General features: G+C 42.7%; 1 protein-coding gene across 1 annotated transcript; it reads right to left on the bottom strand.

The window, feature by feature from the left end:
* Nucleotides 1–135: 135 nt before the first annotated feature.
* On the bottom strand, nucleotides 136–22,118 carry DBT (dihydrolipoamide branched chain transacylase E2). The gene is made up of 11 exons (XM_077332881.1): nucleotides 22,005–22,118; nucleotides 19,901–20,024; nucleotides 17,534–17,609; nucleotides 15,433–15,614; nucleotides 13,093–13,220; nucleotides 11,725–11,980; nucleotides 10,502–10,668; nucleotides 5,730–5,807; nucleotides 4,906–5,097; nucleotides 4,476–4,547; nucleotides 136–2,355 (listed from the first exon to the last, which is right to left on the bottom strand). The coding sequence occupies exons 1-11, from the start codon at nucleotides 22,053–22,055 to the stop codon at nucleotides 2,188–2,190; spliced, it is 1,494 nt and encodes a 497-aa protein (XP_077188996.1). The 5' UTR covers nucleotides 22,056–22,118; the 3' UTR covers nucleotides 136–2,187.

Genomic DNA, 22,118 nt, shown 5'->3' with positions numbered 1-22,118 from the left:
GAACAAAGAAACATACACCAAGGCAGTATAGACTGACAGTGATCCAAGCCAACCAGCAACATCTGGCTATAACAATATTTGTTTATTTATTGACTGAACATGTATCCCCAGATAAAAGGCTAAAATCACAGAGGATGTAATAAAACAAGCTTTATTGGAGAATGGAAATCAAAACAAAATTATCCAATATAATTAATGGTTAAATCAGCCAAAGCTAATAGAAAGTTTATCATGAATGTACAAGAGATGCAAGCAGTAGCTGACATCTCTCTTCCTCATGGTTTTCACAGCAACAAAGACAGGTGCTCCAGTCTGATCCATCTACACATTACAAAGCTTTGTTTTGGCTGGGCAACACAAGTGGAACTTTGTGCTTTCTAGACACACACTGGCTCGTTTCTGCTTGCAATCACAGCAGGAAGGGTGAAGAGGCTGTAACCCCCTGTTGCTGGCTTTCTCAAGCTGCCCCATTGAGCGGCTATTCGGTCATTTTCACTGTGAAGCCTAAATGTAGCCACAACTGAATGGTACCTTTCTGCTCATCACCAGGGGATTTTGTAATGTGTATATGAAGCCTTATCTTGACTTTCCCCCATCAGGTTACATCTCACAAATGCCTTTTTTGTTTCTCTGTATTACTAAGTCTATTTACAGAAAAATTCAGTTTGTGGGGAGTGAAATCTGACTCTTATATATGCATCTAGGCCTCTGTCAAGTATTTTATTCACATTGCTATTATTTCTGGAAGTCTTTTAAGGAATATGGCAGTTCATTTATAGCCTGTAAACAAACATAAGTAGCTTTTAAGGCCACTTTTAACCTTGACCAACAAGTGGCTGCACACCAAACTAGCATGTTCAGATCCCATTTCTCTCAGCCATGGCTTGGGGGATTGCCTAGGAGCCATTTAACCCGTTTTGTTCCCCCTACCCCTCTTGGAAGCAGTCGGGGGAGCTCTCAGACATTAAGCACAACAGCTGATGGGCAGATACACCAAGCTGTTACGTATAAATGGCTGGCAACCATTTCATCAGACAGTTTCACTTCCCCTCTGCTTTAGGGGGGCAGGTGAATCCATCATCTGTTAAGCTGAAATGGCTGTGAGCCATTTCATCAGTCAGTTGTGCTTCCACCCCCAATCATGGAATTGAAGGGGAAACAAAACAGACAGGTTAAATAGCTTGCAGTCATTTAAGTCTAACAGCTGATGGATGAACCCACCAAACTGTAACGTTTAAATGGCTGGCAGCCATTTCAGCTTAACAGCAGGGTGGGTGCACCTATTAGACTGAAATGGCTGTGAGTCATTTCACAGGTCATTTTTGCTTTTGGGGCTACAAACTGGGTGAAGTTCATGTTGAATTTTGGCTCATGAACTGGTTCGTGCCCATCCCTAGTATACAATGTAGGTATACAGGTGTCTAGCTATTATATAATCAATGCCAATAATTAATGGTGTGCCCAAGGATTATTTTAGGTTATTTTAGGACTAAATAAAGCCGTAAGGGCTTAGTGGGAGGAGTTAGGGCGGGCTCTGTCTGGGATGAAGAAGGGTGCCGATTGGCCCCTTCCTCCGGACAGACCATCGGCCGGGCCAATCAGCAGGCGTGAAGCGCCTGCCGATTGGCCCGGCCGATTCCTGCCCTGCTGGCAAGGGAGCCCCCGGCAGCCGTGCAGAGTGCGACTGCCGGGGGCTCCCTTGCCTAGCGCCCGCTGTATTTTAATTACAGCGGGCTTGATTACTAGTCTTTTTATAATTTGTCAAAAAGAAATTATTTTTCCTCCAGCAGTTATTAACATAATTAATTTTCTAAGCAATTAATTAACATTAATTTTCTAAGCAATTAAGGTAGTTGAAACAAAAGTATTGCAAGTAACAGCAGCTTTCTTCTGATAATGTCAGTGTGGAGGAATACAGTACTTTTCTCATAATTAAAAGTCTTCCACTGCCTTTTTCAGGAGTCATTCTGCCCCGTAACAGCCCCTAGCCAAATAACTTACAGTTACAATACTTATCTGAGCCAACTGTAACAGGGTCAATGAATACCCTGATTGGAGCTCTAAAAGGATCAATCATTCTCACAATGTCATAGTGAATTATGAAATGTAGTATTAAGGACACTTGCTAGCAAAGCTAGCTGGATATTATCCCCAAATTAAAAGAATGTGATTGGCCATTAATCTTCATTACTTAAGATCCAGCAGCATGGAAGCAGGGTTCTCCAAGTAGGATTTCCACAAGTTAGAAAACCGGGCCATGGTGGCACCATCGATAATCCTGTGATCAGCAGACCAGCTCACGTTCACTATCTGTGCTTTAACTACTTCACCCACACTGTTAAAACGAGGAAGGACCTAGATATGGGGGAACAAAAGAACAATACATTTCTTGTATACATTGTGTTAATACTCTACTACCATTATGTAAGAAATCCTGGAATTCTCCCAGTCATTATTTAATCAGGTAGTTACTGCTTTAATGCCCCCAAATTACCCCAAGCAGGAAATATAATTATGGGTATTAAGATGACAGAGGGGGAAATGTCAAAATTATCTTCCTAAAAAATTACTAGAAAACATCCAAACTGCTACCAAAAACATATGGTTCTTGTGGTTTCCACATGAGAGCAAGTCTGTGTGACTTCCCAGGTGTGGGTGTGACTGCTGAAACAGTCCAGCGGGAAGAGGCCTTCCACCGGTCAGTTTCCCTGCTCCAGTCCTTCAGTGGTAGCCATTCACACTTCTTGGACCACTGGGGCCTTTCTCCCTTTTTGTATCCATAATTTAATAACTATATAGATATCCTGTTAGAAGAACGGATTCTTTGAATTCCCAATGTTCATTATTTTTAAGGCATATGGTCCCTTCTGTTACAGTCATGCTTTCCGCCTTATATTTCTACAATGCAAAAGGCTAGAGACTTTTTGTTTAAAGTGAAAGCTGAAAATTCACACAATATGTTATATTTATTATTGTAATACTTTACCTATCTGTATCATAAATAAAACCAGCAAGGGGTGGTAGGAGGAGTTGCACTCATCACGAACCTGATTGGCTGTCTGTCCAACAAGCAGCCAGTCAGGTGGCTTGTCCCACCCCTGGCTGCATCCCTCTCCAACTGGAATCCCATGCAGGGACAGAGGGGTGCAGGGGCGCTGCCGGGGCTCACTTTATAAGCAGCCTAAGACCAAGTCTCAGCACTGCCCCTTCCTCCCATCTCTACCCATGCTCGCACAGAGTGCTGGAGGGAAGGCACATGGCCCCACAGCCTGCTTTTAACACAACCTTGAAGACTTCTCCCCCCTCCCCCCCGCCAGTGGCCGTCCCTGCCACCTCTTCCACCTCACTTTCCCCACTGAGAATGCTGGCAGCCCTCCTTCCCAGCAGTTCTAGAGGGACCATATGCTGAGAGTGTTGCAGGAGGAAGAATGATAATCCACCTTTTAAACATGCCCTGCAAGAGCCACCAGCTTCCCTCTCGCCATGGGGGCAGTGGGAGGGGAGCTGCTATTTGAGCCTTGGTGGCTCCTACAGTGCTTTTAAAGTGGGGTTTGCCTCATGACCGCTGGCAGGAGGGGGGGGGGCTTTTAGGCTGCTTTTAAAGCAAGCTTTGCCCCCTATTATAACAATATGACTTTTCAAATTTTAAAAAGTCACAGGAGGAAACGCCCACTACAGGGACAGTGTCTAGGAATATAGTGGTCGTGGGTGTGAAAATCTGAACTTTCTCATCTACACAACAGTTATCCTTTTCCAAAATTCTGTAGCAAAGCAACTTTGAAGAAAAAAGCCAATGAAATCTTGGGAGGCGCACAAATACACCATGATGGGGTGCAGAAAAAAACCCTGTTTCCCAACAACATTGAACCCAGGACAGATAATCCATGTGGAAATTGCTAGTATTTCTAATCCCATGTGCAGCAGGACGAGGAGACTTTCCTTGGAAGTAAATCCCACAGTGTTTAGTAGGATCTATTACTCATTCTGAATAGGATATTGCTTCAGTCATTTAGTGATTTTTATTTATGCTGAAGAAGAACAGGGCATAGAGGCTGAGGCCTTCCCCAGATGTTGCCTCATGGTACTGCTTTTCAGAGGCTTACTACCTCTGAATGTGAAGGTTCACTTCAGTCACCATGGCTTGTCACCTTGAATCTGCCTAATCCCCTTCTAAAGCCATCTGTGCCTACATCCCTACATCCCCTGGCAGCAAATTGCATATTTTAATCACTCATTGACTGGCAACCTATGTGCTGCAAAAGCACATCTTATATCATACCATGCAGAATGGTGCCTTTTTGTTTATAGAAATGAGGCTGCCAGGCAGAGATTTGGGAAGTAATAATTCTGCTGATTGTATTTGCATGGATAATATTGACAGTTTTCACTCAAAACTCAGAGAATATAAAACAAATAGATCTTTCATTTGGCAAATGTTGCCATTACAACTGAAATTTAATTAAAAATCAACATACTTGTGCTTTTCCAAGAGCTCCAATGGCTACTTCAGGAGGTAGTATCACTGGTTTGGTATAGGTACCACCAATCTAGGAGAGACACAAGGAAGAAGAATGGAATAGCCATAATAATTTGTGGCGAGAGCTACAGCAAACAATTACCAAGTTAAAAACAATAAAAGACATAGCCGTTATGGGAGTGGTGGGCTATAAGTACAGACAGACGTAGATGTACAAGAAGGACAAGAACTCTTCTTCCCTTTTATACTTTTATATCCCTACAATACCCCAAACAATATTCTTCAAAGGAGACCCCATGGGCACTTTCCTACAAGGGCCCCACCCACAAATGACTTATGTTCCTGACCTTCCTCCCCCCCGCTGAAAGGAAAGATGCCCTGATTTTTAAAACAATATAAAACATGAAAGATATCGTTATTATACTCACTGTGCCAATATTAGAAAGAGTGAAAGTTCCCCCTGTGAGGTCATTTGTTCCCAATTGGTTTGCGGACCCCAACTTCTGTAAGCGGTTTAATTCTGAAGCAATTTCAAACACGCTACGGACCTGCACATTTTTTACATTAGGGACAACCAATCCTTGTCCTGTATCCATAGCTACTCCAATGTTGTGAGACGCCTGAAATGCACATTCAGGATTAAAAATGAGAACCTTTCTTTTGGTTCGACACTCTCACTGATTTATTGGAAATGTTAAATGTTTTACATCCCACCCCTGCTTTAAATTTACATTCTAGGTATATTGCTCAGTGCTGCATTTTGTATGATTTACATAGCAGTATTTTAATATTCCTGTTTATTGGAATATGCATAATCCAATAATATTCCAATAATCTTATTGGAATATGCATAATCTTCTTAATTATTCCAATTTCTGTGCTTGCTTATTTTTGCGTTACCTGGAAATATGTTATTTTTGTCTCAATCAAGGTAAACTACTGACTTCTTTTTAAAAGGTTGTGCAACTCCCATGAAGACACATTCATCTTCTATATATTCTCCCTTCTCCTCTCTAGACTTAGCTGTGACTATTGTGGCAAATTGAAGACATTCAAGATACTGTTCAGAAACCAAACACAAGACAAGCTGTGTTTTTGGAGCAAACAAAATACACCAAGGATATAGACATACCCATCCATAAATATTTCCTGCCTGCAGTACAAATATAAACACACGCTTATAAAACTTAACAAACCTGAAGAAGCTACTAGTAGTCACAAAAGTAATTGAGATGTTTTATTGTCTACAAACCTTATAGGTGATGTTTTCACAGTTTTCGTCCACAGAGGCATTAAGAATAGGGTAGTGTAATAAACCCAAAGAAGCTGCCTGTAAAAAATAAATGTATATTTAATATTAGGAGCCAAAAGGCAAATTCCTCGTAATTTGTAGTATTCAGAGTGAATATCTGCATGTGTGTGCATTGTGATCAAGGTCATGTTTCTCTCTTGAAAGTGCCCATAATCAGCCTATATGTTGTATATCCTCTACCTAGTAATTTGATGCCAAAAATAGAATTTTGTGTGTGTGTGTGGGGGGGGGGGGCAGAACTTACATATCTCATAATATTTTGGATATCAAGGAATTTAAAGCTTCTTTTAAAAGGTTAGTTCTCTTTTATAATCAATCCTAATTGAAAAAGGAAGTATTCTGTCAACCTGTAACAAACTGGGTTATTTATTTATTTTATTTTTATTTATTTGATTTCTATACTGCCCTTCCATATTGCTCAGGGTGGTTTACATACATCATGGGGGGATACATGGAATGAATTAATATATAACAAACAAATACAACAACAATAATCTAAATAACACAATTTCAGTGATCTTAAACAACAATATAACAAGAACAGGAACTTTGCTAAGGCCCTTAGAGAGGTCAGACTGGTTCAGGCCATGGAGGGGATGTCTGAGGGAGACCTGTGGTTGGTCTCAGGCAAATGCCTGGTGGAGTAGCTCCCTTTTGCAGGCCCTGCGGAATTGTGGGAGTTCGGACAGGGCCCTGATCTCTTCAGGGAGCTCGTTCCACCAGGTGGGGGCCAGGACAGAAAAAGCTCTGGCCCTTGTTGAGGACCGATGTGCTTCTTTGGGGCCAGGGATCACTAGCCAGTTGGCGGTGGCAGAGTGTAATGCTCTTTTGGGGGTATAGGTGGACAGACGGTGTCTTAGGTACACTGGTTACCTGTTGATTAAATATATTTTGGTTCATTGTTATTTATCTTAATTAAACCAACTCAATTTCAGTGCACTTGCAGATTTCCAAAACTTCTATAGAGATGCTGGGATATTGTAGAAGTGTGAAATATCAGGTGCTGCTTAATAATCTAATGCTGCCTCTGGTTTTGGAGTTATTCCAGTGGGACTTACTTCTGAATCATGCACAGGATGGGGCTGTAAGAACAGCATGCGTTGATTAAAAAGTGATTTTAATGCTTGCTCTTCAGTCCATGTTAACATCACACCATTACTTCAATAAATAAATAAGTTGTGCCCTTAGCTTCACCCATTAAAACCAGCCCACAGTGCTTTAATTAGCAAACTAACCAACTGAAGTTTATGGCTCAACTTTTTTCCTAGTAAAACCTGGGAAATTAAGATAAGGAAGCAGGCTAATGACTTGTGCCAACGTATCACCATAGAAATATCCTCAAGAAAGTGAGGTCAGTCATTGGCAGCTGCCACTTATTTAGGGATTGGATGCCAAATTCAAGAGGACTTAGCAGCTCTTCAGAATGTCAAGTTATCAGCCCAGCTTCCAGCCAAAAGACAAACACAACTATAACGTCAGCCATTAATGATTGAAGTATATTTAGTGGATGATTACTGAAGTCCAGAGTTGCCCAATGCATTACAAATGGCAAAAAATATCAAGCCTGCGTTCCTGTAATTCATGGTGAATTCAGATGACCACGATCCATACTGAGGATCATCGAAACCCCTGTTTACATAACTGACCACAAACCTGCAAATTTCAATAAATACTGAATACAGCTTAGTAACTCTCAATTTTTAAAATATCTTTTGATATTCTGATTTTGATATTCTGATTTCTTAAGGCTTTGATGGTACCTTCTGGTGCCTTGCAAACTTAATCCTGTCCTCTGAAAACTTGTAGAAAACAGGATCTAGTACCTGTTTTTTATGTTCATTACAGAATTAAGAGGACTTAACATAAAGTATCAAACCACAATTTAGCATCTGTTAGTGTGTTTCTTGTACCCACTTGCTTCCTGAGTCTTAACATTTGAAAAGTCTTGAACACAAAAGAAAGAAAAATGTTCTAAGCAGGTGTGTCATGACATGGCCATAGACACAGAAGTCTCTCTGTTTTGTAAACTCTTCCCAGGCCCTTATGGGTAGCAAACATGGTACTAAACAATACCTCTTTCTCAAAGTGAACCACTGATTCCGTCCTCCACAGCAGCCATTTTGAAAATTCAAAAAAAAAATGCACAGGCTTAACAAAGATGGGGATCCTGCCTGGCATGGGCTATAACAGAAGATCTCATAAGACTTTGTTGTCTTCTTGGATGTTAAGGCAGAAAAGCTCAGTGAACCTTCAGGCTGATCTTTCTTTGAAATATTCTTCTGTAAATTTGTGTTGCATTTTGACATATCATTTATGCTACTGCTTCTTTATATCAAATAAAATACAGCATATTCTCCACATATACTTGTTTCTCAAAAATCTGTTTTAATTTAAGTGTGTAATGCTTCTGATAATCCAATATTAAAATGATCTGATCTATAAATACTGGGAAAAGGGAGGCTTTCCCCTGATCCTTTTAATGATTTGGTGATGAGACAGTTCCATTCCAATAACGCCCACTATTGCTTGGGGAATCTTCTCCTGTACATACCTGACAGAGCAGAAAACTGCTTAGGTTTCGAAGAGCTCCTCAGATGGTGTTAGGAAGTAGAACCAAACTCTTAAGCAAAAGCACCACATGGACTTTGCTGTCCCCTTACTGTTAGACCCTTTATCGCCAGTTCCAAACTTTCAAGTGCCAGCTTGGTGTAGTGGTTAGGAGTGCGGAATTCTAATCTGGCAAGCTGGGTTTGATTCACGCTCCCCCACATGTGGCCAGCTGGGTGACCTTGGACTTGCCACAACACTGATAAAGCTGTTCTGATCAAACAATAATATCAGGGCCCTCTCAGCCTCACCCACCTCACAGGGTGTCTGTTGTGGGGAGAGGAAAGGGAAGGCGAATGTAAGCTGCTTTGAGACTCCTTTGGGTAGAGAAAAGCGGCATATAAGAACCAACTCTTCTTCTTCAATACATTCTGGAACTTTATGTATATACTCTATTAATTGACTAGCCTGAATCATTTGGCAGAAGACTACAATGTGCTCCGTCAGACTGTAGCTTCCACCTCTCTTTGTCCCTTACTTGCACAGCAAGTCACTATGCTCCCTTCTGAGACAGTACAAATAATGAGGCCAGGTGATATGCCTTTGACCTTCCTCATCTGCAATGCAAAGTCTTTCCACCCTCTGGCTTGCTAACTTTATGGAAGCAAACCCCACTGGAATTAAACGGAGCTGAGTTCCTGGAAATTATCTTCAGGATGACCCATACAAGGTTTTTATTATCGTTTGTCAATTAAAACTCTGCTATCCTACCTTTCCTCTCCCCACCAAGGGACCAAAATCTTATCATGCTAACTACTGTAAATGAGAAGCTGGTTGCCTTATGAAAACACACCCATCTACATGAATACTGCCATAAATGCCACGTTACAGGGAAGAAACCATTTATGGAGATAAACGTCAAGAAAAGAAGATGCCACTCGGCCACATGGTCAAGGAAGAGAAGCATCAAGTAAAACCCATAAAAATCAGTGGAGCAAAATAATGTGGGACTGGGCAAACCAGTTTGGCTGGATTTGTGGAGCCCGCCCCAAGTAAGGATTGGTCCCAGAGAAACTCTCCCAACAGGGAGGCAAAAAGTTAAAACAGTCTTGTTTGAAGAAAATTACGAGATGGGGAAATTGGGAGAGAGTACCTTAAAGCAGTGGTCCCCAACCTGCGGGCCGCGGCCCGGTGCCGGGCCGCGAAGGCCATGGCGCCGGGCCGCGGCTCCCTCTCCTCGCCCCCCCCGCAGTAAAAAACTTCCCAGGCCACAAGCTTGCGGCCTGGGAAGCTTCTTACTGCGGGAGGGCGGGGAGAGGGAATCGGGGCCGGGCCGCGCCCGTGCGGGTGCGGCTCGCGGGGTGCGGCCCGATGTGGCCCGGTGCGGGGGCGCGGCCAGATGCGTGGGCGTGGCCCGCGGGCCGCGCCCCAATGCCCTGCCGGTCCCCAACCTCAGAAAGGTTGGGGACCACTGCCTTAAAGTACCATTCTGCTGTTGCTGCATGTCCATCTTTTGGGGAGAAGAAAGCCAAGGTAACAGTGTACTCAGTATGTTGTTGTTGTTAGGTGCGAAGTCATGTCTGACCCATCGCGACTCCATGGACAATGATCCTTCAGGCCTTCCTGTCCTCTATCATTCCCCAGAGTCCATTTAAGTTTGCAGTACTCAGTATAGGCCAGTTAATTATTCTTTTGGGAGTTATTTCTTAAGTTCTGAATCAACTCTCACTGTAAGCAGATGCTATTCATATCTAACCTGCGTTCACAGTACATATGTTAAACAAAAGCCTTTTTGTGACAGGTGTTTGATAATTCCTACAGCCCCTTGCTGTCTCTGGTGCAAGTGACACAGGAAGAGAGAAAACAGGTGATTGTGAGGGGAAAGTGAGTCTTTATGGGGCATATGCACCAATTGATCCCTTATTATATAATCTTCGGGTGATGCAAAGTATTTGAAATATTTCTGACAGAAAAAAAATATTACATCAGAATACATAAGCATGGACCATTGCAATGTAACATTTTTAATATGCATTCTATAGTCCTCCAGAGCAAATAACTTTGCATGTGGGCGGGGGGAGGGGTGTCCTCTGTTTCAGTGGACCAGTATCATACAATATAGCTGCCAGGCCACTTTACACATGGTTCTGCCTGCAATCTCTCACCTTTATAAAGAAGGGCATGAAAGAGAGTTTAACTCCCCGTGCATCTGCTACTGGTTTCAACTCTTCCCTCAGTTTGACAAGTTGTGTTAGATCAATCTCATCACAATAACCAAAGTGGGGAATTTTCATTGCCAGAGTCATGGACTTGACCATTGCCTTGTGGAACCCTGGAAGAAGGGGGAAATTGATGTTTTTAAAAAAATGATATTTAGTGATTCACCTGATCTCAGTTATTTTCTATGAAAATGATCAGCCTTTGGTATCACACAATTTAACAGTATGCATATTGCAATAGGGACTATGATCATGCAGTGGGACATAGCAGAAACTCTATGAAATAGCTTATGAAACATTCCTCTCATCAGGAATTACAGTACACTTAAGGACAGCACCTTCCACTGAATGGCCTGGGAGCATTGTTGAAGGTATGTGAGCATGGAGCTGACCCAGTGGCTAGACGGGAGAATATCTTGAGCTTTGCACAGCAGCTGCCAGGAGACCATGAACGGTGCTGGCTTCAACACCTCAAGAAAGCAACACAAAATAGGGAACAACTTTGCTTTCTAAAGAGTACAGCTGCATCTTGTTCTTCAGGCCCCAGCAGCTGCCACTGATGTAAGTGCACACTGAAGCCTAGAGTGCATGCCAGTCTAGATTAATTATCTGGGAAATTAATTTGTTCACTCTGTTATTTCTGGGAAATTAATTTGATCACTCTGAGGCTTTGGAACTGCCACCACATGCACCAACTCCCTGAACGCACTTTACCCAAACACTGCACTGTAGTTTACATGCAGGCCAGCCCCAAAACCACCTCTAGTCACACAAAAATACTGGCCACAGATGGGGGCACACATCCTCAAGTACCTTAAAAGTGTGCTCCGCTCATTCAATACTGAACAAAAGAACATCATGATCCAGAACTGGATTGGTTCTGTATACAGAAATCTGCTCCTGCATACAAGTTTCTCTTGGTGGGTTATGATTATTTCATTTTCCATGTACTACTTCTGTTTTTTCTGGCATGTACATTGAGCTCATCACAAGTAAAAGATGCACGTGAAGTGGCCCTCAGCATCCCAAAAGAATACAAAAGCATTGTGTACTTTGGTATAATAGCAAGAACTGATAGGAATGTTTCACATTTTCCGCGACTATCTACTATGTTACGATTAATTATTTATTACAAAACAGTACCAGTTTTGGGGGGGGGGGGTTATTACCTGATAAGGCCTCTGTTTTATCTTTTCCTGAAACTCCTATCGGTATGGAAGCAGGTATGGAAATAGGTATTGGGATTTTCGAAGTCTTTTCTTCCAATTTGTCACTCGCAGGGTCTGTTTTTGGCAAAGATGGGATCATTTTAGGTTTGGTTGACAGCGGTAAAATGGCACCTGTCTGCTTGGCCAAATAATTGAGAATGTCTTCTTTGAGGATGCGATTATCTTTTCCTGTCCCAACAACTTCACTCAGTTTAATCTGGAGAAAAAAAAACAAGGCACAGATATGAAGTGAGCTAAAAAAAATGCCGAATATAGAGCACAGGCAGTAAAAAGCCATTTTCAGCTGAACTAGACTGTTAAAGACAAGATGGTGACCAGATATTGGTTGCCAACTGCCTGGAGAACACCAATTCCCTGTCCCTGTAATAAAGGCAGAATTTACCAGATTATGCTACTTACCTCTATACCATGTGGCTACATCTGTGGACAATGCTAAGTTGCTCAGAGAGGTGAGCACCATGGAGGACTGTGAGGCACTCCAGAGGGATTGGGGCTCTTTAGCTTGGAGAAATGATAACTGAGGGGTGACATGATAGAGGTTTACAAAATTATGCATGGAACAGAGACAACAGAGAAAGAAGTACCTCTCTCACAAAATAAGTATTTGTGGGCATTCAATGAAATTAATGAGCAGTGGACTTAGAACAGATACAAGGATGTACTTCACTCAAAAAGTTAAAATGTTGTTGTCTCCTAGCTTGCTGACACCAGTTATGCCCACCATGTAAACTGGGCCATGAGAGCTGCTTCCGATCCACAGGAGGGTTCTCTGCCGGTGTTTGGGGATGTTGAATGGAGCACTAGAGCCCATGTATCTCTAGCATTGCTTAAATGTCTGCAGTATTTGACATCAGGTATCAGAAGGTGGGGAAGTCTGACCATAAGCAAACCGTACAATTTGAGATGCATTGGCATGACAAATGATAAGAAAGGCTGGGTTTTCTGGCTGTCCGGATACACATTACTGGGCTGATAGGAAAGGAGAAAAAGAAATCTTGATCAAAAAAAAAATTCAGTGAACTCTGTGTTTTTACCATGGCCATTATGTTAAAACATAATTTCTCTAATGAAGGCAGGTCACAGAGTGCTTAGTTCCTGACAATGGATCTGTTCTGCTAGGGGAGGTGCTTTGCTGTGGCACAAGGCACCCGCCCTCCCTTGACATGAGATACTCGGCAAATGCACCTTGCTTCAGAAGAAGGTCCCTTCCAACAGGAGAAAGCATTGCTGCTAGTGGAACGGAACTATGGAATCCAGCCCAGTAGATACGAGAAGTCACAGAGAAGGCGGCCTACCAAACGAACGCACATTGTTTTCCATGGCAAGGCGGCGAACAGCTGGGGTTGCCAAAGTTTTGTGGCCTTTAATCTCCTGGTGGGTCTGTTCTTCGTGGGACACTGCAGGTGTCTCCACCACATCCTCTTCAGGAGCTACATCTGCAGATTGAACCAAAACAGTGTAAATTAGTTTTGAGTACACAGAAGTTAAATAGGGCTATTTCCACAGAGATTATACTGTGTAGCAAGAACAGTTTTGTTCAAATGGCTTCATTGTGGCTCAGTTGGTAAGGCAGACAATAGGCCTGAAGAAGATGTCCTGGGCCTTTTGACAGGTAAAAATGGGACAATTTATAGCTTTTCCTGGCCTAGAGGTAAAGAGCATAAATCCGAATCACCTGGCAAGTATTTATTTTATTCTATTTTGTTACCTTTATATACCACCCTCCCCTCAGAGTGGTTTACATTGCAATTTGTGGTGCGGTACATCCTATTAAGCATCTATTGTATGGAAAGCCGACTGCATGGAGAGTGAGACCCATACCTGAGGTATTTTTATCCCCACTCAGCTTCTTCAGGAGATTTTCTCTCCTTTTCTCTCGGCCAGCTCCCCTTTCCAACAGTCAGTTTCCCCTCACTTGTCACCCACTCCCCAGCATTCTGTCACCAACCTTGCAATCAGTCCCTCTCAGTTAATACTTCGTCCTTACCTGGCCATTGCTTGTATTATGTTCATTGCATATGAGACTAGTCTTCTGCAACTCGCTCTACGCTGGCCTGCCCTTGACCCTGATCTGGAAGTTACAGTTGGTACACAATGCGGCTGCCAGGGTCCTCACTAGGACATCTTGGAGGGCCCATATATTCAGCTGGTGCTTCATCATCTGCGCTGGCTACCAGTCTGTTTCCCGGCCACGTTTAAGGTACTGTTATTTACCTTTAAGGCCATACGCAGGCTGAGTCCTGCCTAGCTGCAGGACCGCTTTGTTACTTATGCCCGCTGCAGAGTTCTTTGCTCTGCAGGTATGAATCTACTGGGATGTTCACCTGGCCACGACCCGGGCCAGGATCTTTTTGGTCCTGTCTCCAACCTGGTGGAATGAGCTTCCGGAAGAGCTGAGGGCCCTGCTGGAATTACCAGCTTTCCGCAGGGCCTGCAAGATGGAGCTCTTCCGCCAGGCGTATGGTTGAGGCCAGGGCAAAACCCCAGGATTTCAATCTCGGATTCCCAAGGTCCATCAGACCAGCTCCCTCTCTCACTGGAATGATGGTATGACCCTCTGGCTGAACAAGTGAGGTCAGAATTTAGTATAAAGGATATTGGCCACTGCTGCCTATTGTTTTCCCCTACTGGGGAAATTATGGGATTTTATTGTATTTTAATGTTTTATCATGTGAACTGCCGTGAGACCTGTCGGAGAGCGGCGGTATACAAATTTAAAAATAAATAAATACATAAAATATCCTAAATGTTAGGGAGAATAACTATGAACATGAGTAAAATGGGGTTCCTGCCAGATTATATTGCACAGGCATGTTCTTTCTTCGCATGCACACATGCACATCAGTGCAGTGTTATGTGGGAGCATCACAGAAGGCAACTTCTATGTTGCTGCAGATAAAGCCTGAAACAATTCTTTGCTTATTCACTTTATACCTTTAGACAGGAATCCAGTAGCTACTTGACAAATGTCATGCCTCCCTAACCACTGTGGGCTTGTGCTTCTTAACATCAGTTCTCTATGCCAAACCATGAAGCAAGCTGCTTTTGAAACTGACATGACTTTCAAAAGCACCTTTTGACAAAGCATGGAGCTTTGCTCCTCAAAGATTTTCTTAATAACAGTTGGTTTTTATATCCTCCTTTTTGCTACCCAAAGGAGTAGTGAAAAGCTTATAATGGCCTTCCCTTCCTCTCCCCACTACAGACACCCTGTGAGGTAGGTGGGGCTGAGGGACTCTGACAGGACTGTGGTCCTCCAGCTGGCTGCATGCGGAGGAGGCGTGGGGAATCAAACCCTGTTCTCCCGATTAGAGACCACCACTCTTAACCACTACACCAAGCTAGCTCTCAAGGACAAAAGTCCTGATGGATGGAAATTGCTAGACCTAGAAGCTTTAAAATAAATCATTAGTTACCTAGGAGCTGAGAGGGGCTGCCGGAAGACTAATGCCCAATTACACCCAAATAGTTTAATAGAAAACACAAAATATAAAATACTGCCCTGCCTACTGAAAAATCACGCCTAGTTAAAGGCATTCTGAAACAAGAACCTATTTTTTTACAATTGTATATTTGTGCATAGCTAAGTTTACAAGACCAGGACAGAATAGCATGCAGGACATAAGGATGAAAATTAGATGCCATTACCTTTTAAGGCATCTGTTTCTATATCCACTAAAGGTTTCCCCACATAAGCAATATCATCTAAGTTATAATGGAGTCTTTTAATGACACCATCGTAACGACTGGTAATTGTAACGGAGGCCTTGTCACTTTGAACCTCACAGATGCTGTCAAACTGAGATACGACGTCACCTTCTTTTACATACCTAAGGAAAGAAACAGAAAGGCAGGGTTAATATACATAATGGTAACGTTTGTCGAGCAGGTAAGGTGACATGATGTGGGTGTCTATGCTTTGCCAGAGTAAGAGAAAGCCTGTGTTCAAAAATAGATATCACAAGTGGAAACAAGTGAAACATTATGGAGTTACACTGGTGGTAGCCTGAAGTACTACAAGTTGTATCAGGCCTTCACTGTGTCTTCAGCATGGTCCACTAAAGTTTAAGTGGCAATCGTGACTTGCATGTGACCACAACCACTATTTCACATCCACGTGCAAACCGCCAGTGGATATTCAGATCGTGGAACTGCTTCTGAAACACTTATCAATGTGCTTCCACAGGATAGTGGATGCTGAATAATGGTTTGGCTGATTATGAACATCCCATTTTCATCTTGGAAGATGATGAAGTGTTGGTTTTTATACCCCACTTTTCACTACCCGCAGGAGTCTCGAGTGGCTTACAATCGCCTTCCCTTCCTCTCCCCACAACCCAGACACCCTGTAAGGCAAGTGGGGCTGAGAGAGCTCTGATAGAATTGTTCTGTGAGAACAGCTCTAACAGAACTGTGTCTAACCCAAGGTCACCCAACTGGCTGCATGTGGAGAAGTAGGGAATCAAACCCAGTTCTCCAGGTTACAGGCTGCTGCTCTTAACCACCATACCTGGTTGGCTCTCAGAATCCTTGTCTAAGGATAACTAAGTCTATATTACCTGTGCTCTTAAACAGCTCTTGAAAGCAGGATTTTTTTCATGACTTTGAATGCAGTGAGTCAGTTTGGATCAAAGGGCACATACAATAAATAAATTTGGTTGTGCTCGTGCAAATATATTGTCATGATCTACCCCTCTATCCTTCCCTAATTGTGGGCCATTCACTGTCTAAATTCATCATCACTATCATGCATTCAAACTTAGATTGCTTCCAATGCCTAGTTTTTCTAATTTATCCACTGCTTTTAAAATCAATTAATATAAGGCTCTATTAAACAATTCTGCTCTCTTCTCCCACAACCAGCACAACAAATGTATGTAACGAATATTAATTCATTCCTCTTCCCCTTACCAACAGTTTTACAGTCAAGGTATTTTTTCAATCTCTCCTCAAAAACTTTTGTTCACATCAAAATAATTAACATGACTGTCAAGGATCAAGTCCGCTGGGCTTCTAGGTTCTCAGGGCAGAGTACGCAAATAAAATAGACTAATCAAAATTTTATGAATTCATTACAGGCATTTAGGAAAAGGAATAAGCATGCAAATGTCATTCAGTTGAGCATAGATTTCAGAAAGCATGAAACATACAAAGACAGTCTGACATTTAGCCTCCCTTGGGTCAGATGGTCCTACCTTCATTTCATCATATGAAAACAAGCTTCCATTCATTCATCAGTCCTGTACAGACCTCAGGTGCTAATCTTGTAAAACCTTCCTGGCATCTGGTACTTACTCAATATGGGCCCTAACTTATTAACCTTTTGGGTTTGTCCAATCAGGTGATGCTTCCAAACCAATCAGGTATGTCATTTGATGGAGCCATCAAGATCATAACTTCACCTCTTCACTCTTCCCCCCCCCACACACACACACAATCTCTTAGGCTTTTTCCCATGAACCATCGTCTGTGACACAAATGGGCATAGCTAGCTGGGCACTTCACAGACCAGGCAGTAAATCTTAAGAGGAACAAGGGATACCCCCAAGATGCCTTGTCTGACCTCTTCTCCTAAGAGGTTTCAAAAAATCAATTAAAAATGAGAATGATCTTCCTGACTGATGGCCCTCCTCTGACACAACTGTAAAACTGCATTTTTCTTTCCTTCCCCATTATCAAGTTTTCAGGGTGGCAGAAGCTGATTATTTAGGGCATGACTTGTTCCATGGCAGAATGCAAGTTAACTTACCATTCCTTCACAGTCACCTCTGTGATTCCTTCTCCAATATCTGAGAGCTTGAACTGGACAATCTGGCTATGGGAAACTTGAAAAAAAGACACTGGTACAAATTAGAGAGTTGAACTAAACAAAATCAATTAAAACATCGCTCAAGCAGTCAAACAGATTGGGTATGCTTCTTCCAAAATGAAATCATATAACTATAAAACTTCAACAATGGCTACTTGAAAACACTGAAAATGGACCTCTAGGACACCAATGTGATAAGAAGATTGTTTTAAAAAGTTGATTTATGGATAACTGGCCTCTGTCAGTGTCTTAACAAGCTTTGCAATTAAAATAATGGCAATTTTGAAAATTGAAAAGAAAAAGAAGAGGAAAGGAATCGCTGGATTACTTTATATGCAGTCTGATTCAATACATATTTACACATAAGTGCACTGTGTTTAAGAATACTCACTTGAGAATAAACATAAAACTGTAGCCTTAGTGAACTTTCAATCTTTGGATGAATTAGAGTTACCATATTTCAAAAAGCAAAAAAAGGACATTTTCTGACTACTTCAAACAGGAGATCACAATGACAAATCTCATTTTAAATACTCCTGTTATTTAAGCTTGTCAATAAGCCCTGGACCTGTTTGTATTACTATATTGTTTTACTGTTATACTGTGCTGTTATTTGGTTACAATTATTAGTTATCAGTTATACATGTTTTACAGACTGTTCTATGTATTGTTCTCTGTTATGATGTAAACCGCCCTGAGCCTCCGGGGAGGGCGGTATATAAGTATGATAAACAAACAAACAAACAAGCTGTAATATGCAATAGGAATATTCCTAATGTTCTAACTCAAAAGGAGGATACTTTCATCCATTTTTAAAAGATCCCCAAAAAGGACAGACATAAAAAAAATAGAACATGTCTTTTAAAAAGAGGTCATCTCATAATTGTACAAGAATACATATATTGTGTTTCCCCCAAAATAAGACAGTTTCTTATATTAAGAAAGCCAGTATGGTACAGTGGTTAGGACTGCAGACTTCTAATCTGGCATGCTGGGTTCAATTCTGCACTCCCCCACATGCAGCCAGCTGGGTGACCTTGGGCTCGCCACAGCACTGATAAAGCTGTTCTGACCGAGCAGTAATATTAGGGCTCTCTCAGCCTCACCCACCTCATAGCGTGTCTGCTGTGGGGAGAGGAAAGGGAAGGCGACTGTAAGCCACTCTGAGCCTCCTTCGGGTAGAGAAAAGCAGCATATAAGAACCAACTCTTCTTTTTCTTCTTAATTTTAGGTTAAAAAAACTGCACTAGGGCTTATTTTCAGGTAGGTCTTATATTTCTTCCTTCTTTACAGTGTCCGGCTTGGCGTGCTCCCCCCCCCCCCCGTGTCTGCAGCGGGGCAGACACTCTGTCGGAGCCTTCTTCCCCCAAGTGCTCCGGCGCAGATTGGGGAAGGGGGGGGGAGGTCCTAATGATAAAACCAACATCCATGTAGGGCAAAGAGTGGGTCGTCTATGCAGGGAAGCCCATGTCCCCCTTGCTCAAACCACTGGAAGGACACCTGCAGAGAGCAGCTGGAGCTTGGGCACTAAGAGGAAGCTGGGCAAACTCTCTGGCTATGACTCTCTGCCCGAGATCTGTACAGAGGGTAGGCATGGGGGTTCTGCCCTGCAGCACGGGGATGCCGGCCTGGGGACTGTCGCTGGGCTCTCCGGGAAGGGAAAGCCCTCCCCTCCCCTCCTTCGGCTTCTCGTTGGGCCAGGAAGCCCTCACGCCGCCTCTTCCCAGCCCAAGAGGGAAGGGACTTCCCCCCGCCAGCTGGATCCAATGCTCTCCACTGAAATCCTTCTGGCCGCAGTGAGATGGGAGCTGGAGAGTTTGCCCAGCTTCCTCTTAGCAGCCAAGCTCCAGCTGCTCTTTGTAGGCATCCTTCCAGAGGTTTGAGCAAGGGGAACACAGGCTTCCCTTCTCCCCCATTAACTTTTCTGTCTTTTGAAAATGGCACCGCAACATTAATATGACACTTACATGTGTCCTGGGGAGCGTCCAGGGGCAAACTGCCCACAATGCCAGCAGACAGCCCCTGGCCAGCTGGGTGGGTGGGAGTGGGCATGGCTTGACCGAGACAGGACCAATTAGAGGTAGGTCTTATTTTGGGGGGAGGGCTTATACTAGTGGTACATGAAAAAGTACTTTCAGAGTAGGTCTTATTTTCGGGAAAACATGGTATTTCAAAAGCTGGAACTCCAGATAGAAGTTACTCCAATAGAATATAGAGGTTTTTTTCTTTTTTGTTGTCTGCCTTTGGACACAATAGAGCAAATAAATGTCCAAACAATAGCAAATGACAGGTGTAAAAGAAACTTACCAACACTTGTTCTGAACAATCTGTGCTGATGTCGATCCTTCCATGTAGACTTATCAAGTTCCAAAGTGTACTTTGCTTTTAACAAATGAAAGCTGTTATACAGTCTAATATGGCGAACACAGAGCTAGAAAGGGAAAGAAAGAACAACTCTGTTAATGACAGCTCTTATTCTAACACGCCAAATGACAGAATAAAGTGCATAACATGAATTTTAAAATCATTAATCCCCACACAATGAAGCATTTCTCACATGTGAACACGATACCCTCAGATAAAGAAACAAAGAAACTATGACGGGTAGTGATTCCAGTATTATAAACATATGTACTACTTTAGAAAGCAAATTTCTGTCTAAATATTTCATATAGCCCAAAGTCAGTCCAGATAACAAATATATCTAAACTGTCAATTACAACAGACCAAAAACATACCTGATGCCAATATTTGATTAGACAGACTAATGTATTAATTGAAATCCATGCCACAGTATTATAACTGTAGTCTTTCACTGATGTATGCCATCCAACAGTGGTACGTCACGGTCCACACTAGAGCTCAACATGATTAGTGGCTTAAAGTTAACTAACCAGATATACAATGATGTTACTACTGTACTTGAAATAAACTGGGTGTAGATGAAAGTCTACTCTATGAGTCAAAGCGAAATGCCATACATGGAGTTAACTTCAAGTCTGCCAGTTTGAATGTGAATGAGTCTCATTTATCACAAATGGAAATGGCATATGTGGAACGGGTTATCTGCAAATGCCAGATCAGGCTCCATCAGTGTGATGTGAGTACACCGAGGACAGGCCACTGGCTGATAACAACAGGAACTGACACAAGTTTGGTCTGAAGGCACATGGCGCAAGACCATTACTAAATCTAAGCACATGAAATGTAAGGATAGAATCTGCAGACAGCTATGCTGAAAATACCACATTGGGAATAACATTGCACAAGTCCAAGGAGACTTCTAAACAGCACTGTAGAATCATCAGTCAGAGAAAAAACATCTTTAAATGATACCAGCTGTAATGGCTGATCATTATTAATTTAATTATCTCAGGCATTTCTGGATATCAGGCTGTTTTTTGTTTTTTTAAGCAAGCATTCATTTCCTAAAAGGCTTGAAATGCTCAGAGAGATTCCAGTGTTATCCTGTCAAGTTCCAGTGTTTTTTTTAACCATTGGATATGACTGAAGGTGCACCCAGAAGTCAGAAACATATAGGGAAAAGCATGAACTTATAAAAGAAATGAGCAGCAAAGATGCATTATTAAAATTGAGACTGCAAAGATGCATCATTAAAATTGAGACTGCATGGCATTAGCTGTCAAGGGCACTTCAGCAGAAAGGTGCAGAAATCAACAGAGATATGGGAAAAGGCAATTACAGTGTGTATATAATATCACACCTATGTATTTTGCATCTATTAGTGTAGAATATACAATCTGCCTTGCCAGTGCACACCAATATCCTTCTACTCCAATGTTCTGTTTCCAACTGAGTTCTCAAGGTGCCTTTGAAATTCCAGTTACAGCATGAAAGAGAGCCCCACCTCCTGTGGTTTGTGCCAAGCATCCGATCACCAAGAACACTATCCCATGTACATGGAAACATATTACACCTGATACTTATCATTCCCCAACTTCTTTAATCCTTTTCTTAAAGGCACCCGCAAGCACATGCATATAAGATGCCGACTCTGGTAGGCTTTTGAGGTTGTAGAAATGAGTGACAGCCAATCTTGCAGTGATGGCAGGGCTGATCCAAAAGGATCCAACCTAAACAACTTTGCAAGGAAAGGTGAGGACACGCACAGGGCGAGGTGTGGACTGGCCGTAAACCCTTTGGTGCCGAGCCCAGATCTCCTTTCCGTTTGCATTTTGCCCAGGGGAACATGTGGAAACAAACAGTGGATTCGAATGCATACGAACTACAGCTTTCCCCACAGCCCTCAAGGCAGGTCTCCCTAACTCTCTGCAGAGAAAAGAGAAGCAAAGGGGAGCGTAGGAACCTGCGACGTGCTAAGCCCCTGGCCCACCCCTTGCTCCCGTCTCTTCGGTCTGCCGCTCCAAAGCCCGCTCCCCCGCTCCCTTACCAGCTGTCCCACAGCGCGACAGTAACTCCGAAGCGCCATCGGGGCCGCCATTTTATTCCGGAAACAGGCGTGCCCACACACCCCTACTCCTCCCACTTATTAGCCAATCGGATT

Source organism: Paroedura picta, chromosome 4, assembly GCF_049243985.1.
Source record: "Paroedura picta isolate Pp20150507F chromosome 4, Ppicta_v3.0, whole genome shotgun sequence".
Lineage (NCBI taxonomy): Eukaryota > Metazoa > Chordata > Lepidosauria > Squamata > Gekkonidae > Paroedura > Paroedura picta.
The sequence above is the reverse complement of the archived record's forward strand: the minus strand, read 5'-3'. Positions and strand labels throughout refer to the sequence as shown.